Raw genomic sequence first — 12,093 nt, 5'->3', positions numbered from 1 at the left:
TAGAGGAGTAATAAAAAAAGTATCTAGTATTATTATCCGGTAATGTTACGTGTACTAAAATCTATCGATAAAGAATAATCCAACTCATCATGACTAATCTTTTGCAAATGCATGTGAAATAAATTTGCCCTTGTGCCATCCTCTATTACCTTAGGTGGTTTGCTGTCATACTAAAGCTTAAGAGTCTACTATTATTAATAAAAAAAGAACAAAAACTACTTATCAAAACCATAGCTAAATCAACACTAATTAACAATGGCCTATTTTTATTATCACTCATAGAAAACCGAAAAGTATACTATATATGACCATTGCAAATATAAGAGTAGGTGTAGAAAATAAAGGAAAACAACAAACAATTAACAAAAAGGGATAATATGGTCAAAATAAACAAAAAATAATGTACTAAAAGTGCTTAACATTTGAAAAATTACAATTTGACAAATGCTTTAATAAAATATTAAAATAATTACACAAAAAACATGTACTTCCTTTCAAAAAAAATTTGGATTTAATAGTCATAATTTCTATTTTTAAAAATAAAATAAAATGTGATATATTTAAACTTGCACAATTACAATTGCACATTTATCACTTATCAATAAATTGACTCGAGTTATAAAACTCATTTATTATTTTAGTCATCATTTAATATAAAATATTTTTCAAACTTTTACATATATAAAATAATTTCTTTTGAAAAGTATTCATATTAAGGAATAAATAAGTTTTTTTATTAAAAATAATAATATTTTAACTTTTCAAAAGTTGAAGCACTACTTTTGATATAACTATTTTAGATTTAGTTTCTTAACAAATCTCTTATGCTACATTTTCTTTAAATTTTTAATTCCTATTCAATATTTTTGTAAAAGATTTATATTGTGAAAATATCACACTATTATTAAAAAAAAGTCAAATATTTTTAAAAAACATTAATTCACAATGTAAGAAGACAATTAATTTGTTTCTTTAATTTATTTGCCAACACATTTTTTCCTAAATTTGTGTAAAAATAACACACTTTTTTTTACTATAAATTTAGTTTTTCTATCATTTTTTTAATACTCCTAAATTTGTATCTTAGACTACTTGACTAGTATTTTTGAAACAATTTTATCATAATTTCTTAAACTATGCTCATAATACGTTTTCTATAACATAATTTATACACATTAATACATAAATATAAATAATATTTTATTTTTTCAAAATCTTAATACATTTATGAAAAAAAATATTTCGACCTACCAAAAGTGTATATTCTAACAAGTAAAATATTTAATTTTAAAATATTAACATGAGATAACTTAATATTATAGTTCTAATAAATACCTTTAATCTCTAAATGTATTGTAACATACTAACCTTTAACACAAGAAAAACTTACCAATTACAAAACCATTTTATAACATTAGTAGCACTAACTCAACTTATAACTTATTAAAAACTACATCACATTTTAACCCATTCACCATCACCCACTACACACACTTTCACATCTTAGAGAGAGAAACAAGAGAGAGAGAGAAAAAATAAAACATGACAAGTGTATGTTTTTATTTTCCTTTTGTATTTGTATTTGTGTTTGTCTCCTTTCTAATCTAACTCTATTTCTTCACCGATAAACACTCTCCAACTTTATCTTCTTCCTCAATCCAATCCAATCTTTTTCCTTCACTTTCTCCCTCACATACCTAACGCATCATAAATCACCGCTAACCCATTTCTCAAATCACGCTATTAGATCCAAATTTCCTATCTTTATCATCATTTTCATCTCTCAATTCAATTCCCTCTTTCTAATCCAAAACCTCATTATCATCAATCCAAAAGATACCATTTTTTTATATTTTCTATCGAAATTCTCACTACCCATGTCTCGATTCATCTCGAGATGCAAAAAAATGAAGGAAATGACGCAATTTCCTGGGACCCACATGGTTGTTGAGTCGGGTAACTGTCGAACCGGATTTGGTTTAACAAGCCGGTTCAACCGGGTTCAGCCAATTTCAACCCACTTGAATCACATCATTGTCGCCGGAGTTGGTAAACATCGCCGCCGGGAGAATTTAATAGGAGTTCAGGAACGGTACAAATGGGACCGTGGTGGGTCTGATGATAATGCTCATAACCCGACCCGGAAAATTCGGGCTGAGGCTAATTGTCCTCGTTGTTCTAAAGATATGAACTTGTTCTTTTCCAATCGCCATTTTCCATCCACTACTGATTCTGATTTTGGTAATGGCAGTGGCGGCGGTGGTGGTTCGAATTTGGGTCCTAATGGTGGTGGAGAGAGTGGTTATCAAGCAGTGAATCTATGTCCAAATTGTAAAACAGCTTATTATTTTCGCCCTTACAACACATCACCATTACAAGGTACATTTGTGGAGATTGGTAGAGTAAGTAGTAGTAATAATAATGGTTCTTCTAGTAAATCTCAATTATCTAGGAGGGTAAAAAATGGTGGTGGAAAAGATGGTGGCAGTAATAGTAATAGTATTAAGAATGGTCATGGAGGTGATGAATTTGGTCTTAAAGGTAGTGCTAGTAATTGGCTTGAAGTTTCATTATGGGATACTTTGAAATCTTACAATGGTGGTGGTGGCGGTGGTAGAAATGGTGATGGTAATAATGGGGAGCCGCCGGAGACATGGCCTCCACCGGCGGGTGGTGGTAATGGAAATGGGAATGGTTTGGCTGTGCATACTCCTCCGGGTCCTCCTTTTGCACCGGGGATTAATGTGATTCGGGCTTCGGGGCCGCGGGAAGGTGGCAATGGAGAGAAGGCCTCATGGGGAGGGTCTAATTTGGGGAAGGATTTGCCTACACCAAAGGAGATTTGTAAGGGTCTTGATAAGTTTGTTATTGGACAAGGTAGAGCCAAGAAGGTATCCTGTTTTCCCCAAATCTATCTATTCACTATGAATTTTTAGTAAACCGTCTTTTTGATCGTTATATATGTGAGACGCTTTACAATAGTCTTTGAATATATCAAAACTACTACTGGAACATGCCTAAATGTGTCTGTTGATTTGTTAGTTTCCTCATCGAATGTGTCTTCCTTTATTCAATTTGCTTCACAATATGCCTTTGTAATTTCAATACATTGGTGATCTTGACTTACAAGGTTGTCAAGATTGGAATCTTGCATATGATCTGGAGGGGAAAGGAAGATCGTAAAACATAAGATCATGGTCGATCGTGGTCGGAATTGGCCAAGACCGCACATAATCAATGGTTTTACGATTTTTTTTTTCACAATTTGGCTACAACACACAATTCTACCTGCGATCAGAATTGTCGGTGCCTTGGTTTAGTCTAGTTTTTGTTTGTTTCACTTCCTCTAGTTTTTTTCCTTTACAGATTGATGCCTTTGTTTGGTCTAGTTTTTGTTTGTTTGGGTTGTTGATGTGCAATTATGTGTTGATGCTTCCTCTGGGACTTTTTAACGAAGCAAAATGAGGAAACGATAAAAATCATTTTAGTATCATATTTTAATTATATAATAAACTCGCTGCAAATGCATTTTTCTAACTTATTGCCTTTGATCGTACCTCATTAATGGTTTATGTTTCTGTTGAAGGTGCTTTCTGTAGCTGTTTATAACCACTATAAAAGAATATACCATACAACTCTACCGAAAGGGTTAGTTATTTTACTTTCCCTTCGGTTTTCTTTATTCATGTTCCTTGGTCGAATTTCGTCCAATGCTTCTTATTATGTGATAATTTTTCGGAAAATTTATCAAATGAAAACTTATAACTTGTTCTTTTGCATTATCTACGTGATTGAATTGGTCGGTTTCAATACTAGGTTGGGTGCAGACTCAGGAATTTCCGACGTATTTGATGATGACGAAAATGTCGAGCTAGAAAAGAGTAATGTTCTTTTGATGGGTCCAACAGGATCAGGTATAACATTCACATTGCACGCACCTTTCGTATCGGCATCTGAAATTACAATGTGCTTTCTATACTAATCTAACTTTCATTATATAGGGAAGACATTACTTGCAAAAACACTAGCTCGGTTTGTGAATGTTCCGTTTGTAATTGCCGATGCAACCACTTTAACACAGGCAAGTATGCATTATACTAAGTGTTCAGCATAAACAAGTTAAAAAATAATTACTCGTCCATATTTGGCATGCTGTGCTGATTGGAATCGATTTCTTACTTTCAAATGGAACTCTGGATTTCGATAGTAGTAACTGTTTTGATTTGGTTTTGTAGCCGGTTTATTTGTCCTGGGAATTTTTTTTGTTGTATTAACCTAAAAGAGGAAATGTTTGAATTTTCAGGCTGGTTATGTCGGAGAAGATGTTGAATCGATACTACATAAACTACTTGCGGTATGTGTATTGTTAAGTACGCCATTGTTGTCTTTCAATGTTCACCGATGAAGTATCCCATTGTTGTCAATTGCGGATCACAAAAGTTATTTTGTTCGAATTCTGCTACACTAAAATGTTATCGCGCCACAATGGTTGCTACTTGACAACACTTTGCACTAAATAATGTATCGTAGAAGAATAGCAGTTTGTCCGTAGCACCAACACCTCTGACAAAAGACGTGTCTATGTCCGTGTCAGTGTCGGACACTGACACAACACCGACACTTGTGATTACGTTCAATTTATTTATTTGTGATTACGTTCAATTTATTTATTTATTTCAAATTATTACACGTGTCGACGCGTCAGTGTCGGTGTCTGTGTTCGTGCTTCATAGTCGTGCCTTCCTTCTCATTGCTATGATGGTTATTTTTGCCATATAGGCAGCAGATTACAATGTTGCAGCTGCTCAACAAGGAATAATTTACATAGATGAAGTTGACAAGATAACAAAGAAGGTTTTATTTTGTTTAATTTAATCGGATTAGTTTATAATTTCTCGTCCACTATAGATATTAAATGTTGTGATATATTCTTACAGGCCGAGAGCTTAAATATCAGCCGAGATGTTTCCGGTGAGGGTGTTCAGCAGGCATTATTAAAAATGCTCGAAGGAACTGTAAGTAGAGTGATTCCAGACCGTTGTCGTTGCTAATTGGTTTATAATCTCTTTTCGAATATTAAACAAACATCGAAATATGATAATATCTTTTTTGCCAAGATATCAATTTATACAAATTCATTTGATAGTAAATGTCATTCTTACAAAATCCTAAACATGAAATGATTTCTTATTGTCTAGATAGTAAATGTTCCGGAGAAAGGAGCCAGGAAACATCCAAGGGGCGATAACATTCAGGTATGTTGGTTTAGAACAAATATCATCTTGTTGTTTTGTTTTAGACAAATTTTCTCGTAGCACCGACACCTCTGAAAAAAGTTGTGTTGGTGTTTGAAACCGATTCCAACACTTGTGATTACGTTTAATTTATTCATTTTTTCAAATTATTACTTGTGTCGTGTTCAATAATCTTCCATCAATTTTTGATAAAATATGCAGATGGACACAAGGAATATTCTTTTTATATGTGGTGGAGCATTTATTGATCTTGAAAAAACTATTTCAGAGAGGTAATCCTAAGCCTTTACGCCGTGGTCCTGAAAAGTATTTGTTCATAGTTTAAAAATGTTTGTTTTATTCGTGTAATGGTTTATGTGAAATATTTGTTAACTTGAATTATATATCAAATAAACCAGACGACAAGATTCTTCTATTGGTTTTGGAGCACCGGTTCGTGCCAACATGAGAACCGGCAGAATAATAGATTCTTCGATAGCATCATCTTTACTTGCAACGGTGAGAAACTGTCTTTTATTACCTGAAATTATATTCTCTTTTTATTGATGTCGACGTGTAAGTGTCATATTTGTGTCTGGTCTTGTGTCTCCTAGTGATTTGCTATCGCTGATAACTTCCGAATTCCAAATGACGTATAAAGCACTGCCTTAAAAATTTTCAGGTGGAGAGTTCTGATCTAATTGCATATGGACTCATACCAGAGTTTATTGGACGATTCCCTATCTTAGTTAGCTTGTCAGCGTTAACCGAAGAGCAACTTATGCAGGTTTGTTTATATCGCCTTTGATCTTATCACATCTCTTCCTTATTTTCTTTCGAGGTGATTTTTTATCACTGCATTTTATAGTTATTTTTTGTTTTAGATTTAGATTTCGCGTAAATATAAATATATAAGAATGAAAATATTGTTACGCTTGCAGATCCTCGTAGAACCGAAACACGCTCTTGGTAAACAGTACAAGAAATTAGTTAGCATGAATAACGTAAGAAACTCCATTTTTGTGTGTGTAATTGCACGCGTTTTCAAATTTCAATTACTCGGAAAGACTGAAACTTTACTCGGGTACTTCAGGTAAAGCTACACTTCACGGAGAAAGCTCTGAAATTGATAGCAAAGAAAGCAATGGCCAAAAATACCGGTGCGAGAGGCTTAAGAGCCTTAATAGAAAACATTTTAACCGACGCCATGTTTGAGGTATTGTCGTATTACTGCATTTGGTACAAACTTTTGTCAACCTCTATGGTTTCATATTGATATACACAACAATGCTTATAATGGCACCAGATTCCGGATATCAAGACAGGAAGCGACCGCGTTGATGCTGTAGTTGTTGATGAAGAATCAGTAGGATCACTAATGGCTCCTGGATGTGGCGGGAAAATTCTCCGCGGAGACGGTGCTTTGGAGCAATACCTAGCTAAGACAAAGGATTCCGAGGTACAATCTTTCGTAATGTGAAATTCAATCGCGAGTGAGTGAAGTGTGTTCGAAAATATTGATTTTTGACCGTCTTCGTATTTGCTTAAAATCTTTTGCAGGCGAATGACGAAGAATCGGAGTTATTACAAGAAAGAGATTCAGATATTTCATCAAGAGCGATGAGCATGTAACATTATAGATAGTTAGTGTATAATTTATGATTGTCATTGTTATTTGTAAAAAAGAGATTAAAAGAAAAATTGATGTAATTATCCATTGTACAACAGTATAGCTTCTGGTGATAGTTGTTACTGAATAGGAAAGAAATAAGAAAAAGAGAAAGCTGTAGTGTAGCATTGCTAATTTAGGCAGCACATTATACAGATTTTCAATTGTTTGAGAAAAATCTTGAATGTAATCATTTTTTAAAATCTGAATTTAGGGTTTGTGTGAATTGATATATTTGAACTTATCTTGCGTTAAAAATAATTCATGCAAGCTTATTCATAAGTGCTTATTTTAATAAGCACTTATAAACTGTTTATCAAATAAGCACTTATAAACTGTTTATCCAAACATACCCTAAATTATATTGACATAGAGCAACTCCAACTGATAATTCAATTTAAATATATCATCATGAAATCCATAATCACCATTACACGTTACTACTTCCAATCAAAGGTATAATCTAATGGAAGTGAAGCTTAGTTTAGTTGCATAGTGTTTGATAATCACTTAATCAAATTCATACACATCATAATCACTTATTAGACCAGAATGGTTAAAACTTATAAGACTTTTTATTATAGGTTCATTCTTTTTTCAAGCTATAGTGCTTCTTGACAGGTTCAGTTACTTCCCATGTAATGTTCATTCCTTTAGGAAAAACAACTAAATCACCACCTCCAATTCCAAAGGATCCAACTGATTTTTCAACTGTGACTTTCACTTTTCCTTCAAGTAGATACATTGTTTCTTCATTTTCAAAGAACCATGGAATTTTTAATGGACCACCTTCCCACCTGTTGAATTTTCAGATTCTTGTGTTACAAGTAACTCGAGATAGAATAAAATGTGAATAGATGTCATTGAACCAAAACGCAAAAATGAAAGCAAAACTGGTAAGGTATATATATATATAAAGGAAAAGAGTGTAATAACTATAACATTGCCAGTGAAATATGATTGGATGTTAGCCACAAACCTGTTTATGGTTAATTGCACAGGTGTCTTAATTATTCAAAGGCTCCGTGTTGGTTAGTTATGATTCAACTTCAACATAGACTCTATTTAGTCATAGTTTAATTATGACAAATCTATTATGATATCCTATTTAACTATAATTTTATCCTAAAAAATTTAAGACTTTGTGTTATAAACAATCTTGCACATCCTCACAGATGGTCAGTCATATACTAACGCATATTTCTAGTTCGATTCACTCCTAACGGTTTCTTGATATGGATTACACATCCACTATCAAGTATATTAGAGTTTGGTCCAACTCATTTATAAAGGTAATAATTGCCTCCACTTATAAATAATGGATAGTGGAAACATAACGACAGATGACCTACCGGATCTTAAAAAGCTCCGATACTGTCTTAAAATTTAGATTCAACTTAAATCAATCTTACAAAACCAACTTGTAAAATGAGGATTTTCTTCACTTATAAGCACATGTTCAAGTAATATATTGTCCGATGTAACACTCTTCAACACATCATTGGAAGCTGAACTGACTAGCTCCTCGGCTTGCGATTCAACTATTTGAACTTGTCGAGTTTCCAAAACATCAGTCAAGACCGACAACATTTGGAAATCAGATTCACCGCAGTCATAACTCCCCGAATTCAATCACATTCGAAATATTTGCAGTATTAAGATCGAAATGTCTAAATTTAACTTCAACTTTAACCGAACTTATCTAACAATAGAAGATCTTATCTAACAATCGAAAATGTACGGAATGCGTGAATGGTTAAATGGCTTTTGCCGGTTTCATAATTCTGAAATGAAATGATGTTAAAATGTATACAGCACAGACACCTCTGATGAAAAAAAAAGTGTATTAAAAAAATCAGAGTTTAAAACTGACAGACACTTATTAGTTTTATTTATTTATTTTTCAAATTATCATCGCTTTGTCAGTTTCATTGTGAGAAATTAGCCTCCAAAAACTAGTTTTTTCAAGAAATCCAACACAGAATGTTCAGAGAGCTTCAACAGAAAAACTTACAAACCATCAAAATTACAAAACAAACCCTTCCAAACAACCTAAAAAGAAGGGTATAAGAGAAATCAACAACATAACACACAACTAAACAGTACCACTCAAACACCCCATAGAAGATAAAAATTACTATTACCACCCCACAACAAACCTAGGTGTAAAACACAAAAATAATCAAGACCCAAAATTTGTCATGCAAAAAAGCTTAAAACTTTACAAGAAACACAACTAAAAATAATTGAAAAAAAAAAGTGAGAAGAGAAAGGAAATTACTTAGGCCAAGATGAAACACCAAGTTCACTGAGTTTGGATTTTGAGGGATTCTTCTCTATCTTCACTCCAAATACTTCATAGGATGCCATAGAAGTCTCCTTTTGAAAAAGAATCAGAAACAAGAGTGAAAGAATGAGAGGAATGAACATGAAGAGTGATAAACGCGTTACAAAGGGTTTCATTGCTTTACCAAATTATTGTTTGGGAGTCAATGAAGTTTCTCTATAAAGACCAATTCAACTTTATGGAATACAGTACTGCTTTTTGTGATTTTGCTTTTTCTCTTTTATAGAAAAGAAAATTAATAAAAGAGTATAAATCTATAATAATTTTTGGGGTCTATTGACAAATTTGACAAACTATAACAAACATTTATAGTTTGTTTATTCTTATAAAACTTTCTTTTAATAAATAATAATTTTTATCGTACCACAAGTTTATAATTTTTTTATATGTATTATATTTTTTAAATTAACCAACAACAAAATTTTATAAATTATTTTTTCAAATTTATGTCATATATAAAAAAAGGATTAATTACATTATTATTGTCAGTGTAAAAAATTTTACACTTTCGATTCATCACCATTTTATAAGTTTTTAAAATAAAAATCAAACTTATTTTAATATCCAACGTCTATGATTAAGTGACAGTGTGAAATCCTTTTACATTGTTAATGTATTTCAATTAAATTCATAAAAAAGATGAAAGGAATTTTTTTTATGAAATATAAGAATAAAAAATGACTTCAAACTCAATTTTGTGTGCTGTATTTTTTATTTTTTTTTGCAAATGCTGGAAAAGTAAAAAATTAGAAAAATATTAAAGAGTATATAAAAGAAAATAAAATAAATATCTTTTCTAAATTGACCAAAACTGATTTTTATCTTTATTTTTACCAATATCTTTTTTATTAATTATTTCTATAAAAATATTATTCTTTTGATTTACCTCAAAAAATATTTAATTTTGTTTTATGCATTCTTTTATTATTTATTACTGATTTAGATATGTTAAATATATTTACTTTTATTAGGTAAAATATGAATTTTTTTCCTTATAATATAGGAGGGAAAATATATATATCATTTATGAATATAAAATAAATACGGTATATAGTTGTCATTCATAAATAAATAAATATTTATTATTTAACCTATGAAAAAATTAATTTAGAAAGAAAATTGGTTTAAATATAAACCAGTGATTGAAATTGATGCAAATAAATAAAATCAGTTTTAATTTGTTTAATTATTATGTTTAAAAAATGTATTTTTAAGGTAAAATTATATTTAAATTGCATTTTAAATTTAAATTTTATTCAATAACATTATATTATGGATACAAATATGATTTTGTTCTTCTAAATATAATAACTTTCATTTTTCATCCCTCTAAATTTGTTTAAAAAGTATTGGTATTCAAATATTTCATTACCAATTTTAGTATCTATTTTTATTTGTTAATTTAAAATTTTTATTGTTACTAATATTTTTGATGATGATGTTGATCAATATTAGAAAATAAATTTAATCAAATCATAACTTATATTTTTTAAAACACGCAATTAAAACATTTATTTTTGTTTACATTTTTTCTATAAATATTTTAATATAAATATTTGAAATTTCAAACTAAATTTCAAAATTCGATGTTGGATTGAAGTTTTGATATCTAACTAGGAAAATTATATTTAATTAAAATTTTAATAAACTTTATTTTCTCGTAATATGGAAGTTATATGAAATGGAGAAAATAAAATTATTAATCAAAATATTGAATAATAAAAATTTATCTACTATTTTTAAAAAAATATTTGAACAAATATGTTTTATTATGTATAAATTGCATTCAATATATTTTATTATGTATTAAATATTTATGAGAAAGATAAATAAATCCATAAATTCACTCTTTATGTGACTCAAATATTAATATTTAAAATTTAATTGTTGTTCCAAATATTTTTAAACAAGGTTATTTTTTTTTAAACGGGACCAAATTTACTATTGAATCAAATATTTTTATAAATAATATCAAAATAAAAAATATATTTATATACGGGAAAAAATATAGGGTTGAATTAAATATTTTGTATATAGAAAAATTATAGGTACCGATTTATTATCTTTTTAAAAAAAATAATAAACTTTTTTAATTAAATAATTTTATCTTTTTTTAAAATTTATTTCTAATATATTTTAGAGACAAATGCGCGTACCAAGCCAGAACTCGTACGTACCTACAGGTTAGTTACTAAACTTTTTTTAAATAATTTTATTAACTAATTGTTGTTAACTACTTTTATGAATATATTAGTAAAGTATAACAAAATTTTTAAAGTGATACACATGATATTAATTTAAAAATACTTATATCAAAGACATAAAGCAATATTTATATTAAACCATTTTTTATTAATACAATAGTTAATTAGAGTTTTTATTAACACAATAATTAATTAGAGTTTTTATTAACACAATATTTAATTGGATTTTTGGAGATATTTACAGCATGAGGACGAAATCCCATCAGACGAAGGGGAAGCCAAGAGGGTTAGAAGGTAGTCTATTAGGTAAACTCTACTTTCTCGTAGGAAAAGTTTATAAAACTGAGAAAGCTTCCACCCCAATGTTGCGGTGTCTTGAAGAGCATGAAACCGTCATAGTATTCGCTGAAATCCACAAAGGGGCCTCCGGCAGTCATATTGGCAGAAGAGCTCTCGCCCATAAACTACTTAGGGAGGGATATCATTGGCCTACCCTGATGAAGGATATCATCACTTTTGTTAAGAAGTGTGACCAATGTCTAAGACACACTCACCTTCATCACACCCCAACTGAACTTCTTCATTCAATGATGTCACCCTGTCCTCTTTACCAATGGGGAGTGGACATCTTAGGCATGT

General features: G+C 30.4%; 2 protein-coding genes across 2 annotated transcripts; one reads left to right on the top strand and one right to left on the bottom strand.

Moving 5' to 3' along the window:
- The first annotated feature begins 1,515 nt into the window (after nucleotides 1-1,515).
- Nucleotides 1,516-7,129, top strand: LOC127131151 (CLP protease regulatory subunit CLPX3, mitochondrial). Its single transcript, XM_051060090.1, has 15 exons — nucleotides 1,516-2,891; nucleotides 3,587-3,648; nucleotides 3,817-3,914; nucleotides 4,002-4,081; nucleotides 4,304-4,354; nucleotides 4,780-4,854; nucleotides 4,938-5,015; nucleotides 5,199-5,255; nucleotides 5,457-5,527; nucleotides 5,654-5,753; nucleotides 5,917-6,021; nucleotides 6,176-6,238; nucleotides 6,328-6,450; nucleotides 6,541-6,693; nucleotides 6,795-7,129. The coding sequence occupies exons 1-15, from the start codon at nucleotides 1,878-1,880 to the stop codon at nucleotides 6,864-6,866; spliced, it is 2,202 nt and encodes a 733-aa protein (XP_050916047.1). The 5' UTR covers nucleotides 1,516-1,877; the 3' UTR covers nucleotides 6,867-7,129.
- A 150-nt stretch (nucleotides 7,130-7,279) lies between these two features.
- LOC127131159 (uncharacterized) lies at nucleotides 7,280-9,467 on the bottom strand. The gene is made up of 2 exons (XM_051060097.1): nucleotides 9,185-9,467; nucleotides 7,280-7,700 (listed from the first exon to the last, which is right to left on the bottom strand). The coding sequence occupies exons 1-2, from the start codon at nucleotides 9,364-9,366 to the stop codon at nucleotides 7,490-7,492; spliced, it is 393 nt and encodes a 130-aa protein (XP_050916054.1). The 5' UTR covers nucleotides 9,367-9,467; the 3' UTR covers nucleotides 7,280-7,489.
- Between the last annotated feature and the right edge of the window lie 2,626 nt (nucleotides 9,468-12,093).

This window comes from Lathyrus oleraceus, chromosome 1 (assembly GCF_024323335.1).
Source record: "Lathyrus oleraceus cultivar Zhongwan6 chromosome 1, CAAS_Psat_ZW6_1.0, whole genome shotgun sequence".
Classification (NCBI taxonomy): Eukaryota; Viridiplantae; Streptophyta; class Magnoliopsida; order Fabales; family Fabaceae; genus Lathyrus; species Lathyrus oleraceus.
The sequence above is the reverse complement of the archived record's forward strand: the minus strand, read 5'-3'. Positions and strand labels throughout refer to the sequence as shown.

Coding starts and splice junctions, on each gene's coding strand:
- LOC127131151 (XM_051060090.1), top strand. CDS start 1,878: ATGTCTCGATTCATCTCGAGATGCAAAAAAATGAAGGAAATGACGCAA. Junction 4,082..4,303: donor ATGCAACCACTTTAACACAG/GCAAGTATGCAT, acceptor TTGAATTTTCAG/GCTGGTTATGTCGGAGAAGA. Junction 4,855..4,937: donor TTGACAAGATAACAAAGAAG/GTTTTATTTTGT, acceptor ATATTCTTACAG/GCCGAGAGCTTAAATATCAG.
- LOC127131159 (XM_051060097.1), bottom strand. CDS start 9,366: ATGAAACCCTTTGTAACGCGTTTATCACTCTTCATGTTCATTCCTCTC. Junction 7,701..9,184: donor GGTGTTTCATCTTGGCCTAA/GTAATTTCCTTT, acceptor AAAATTCAACAG/GTGGGAAGGTGGTCCATTAA.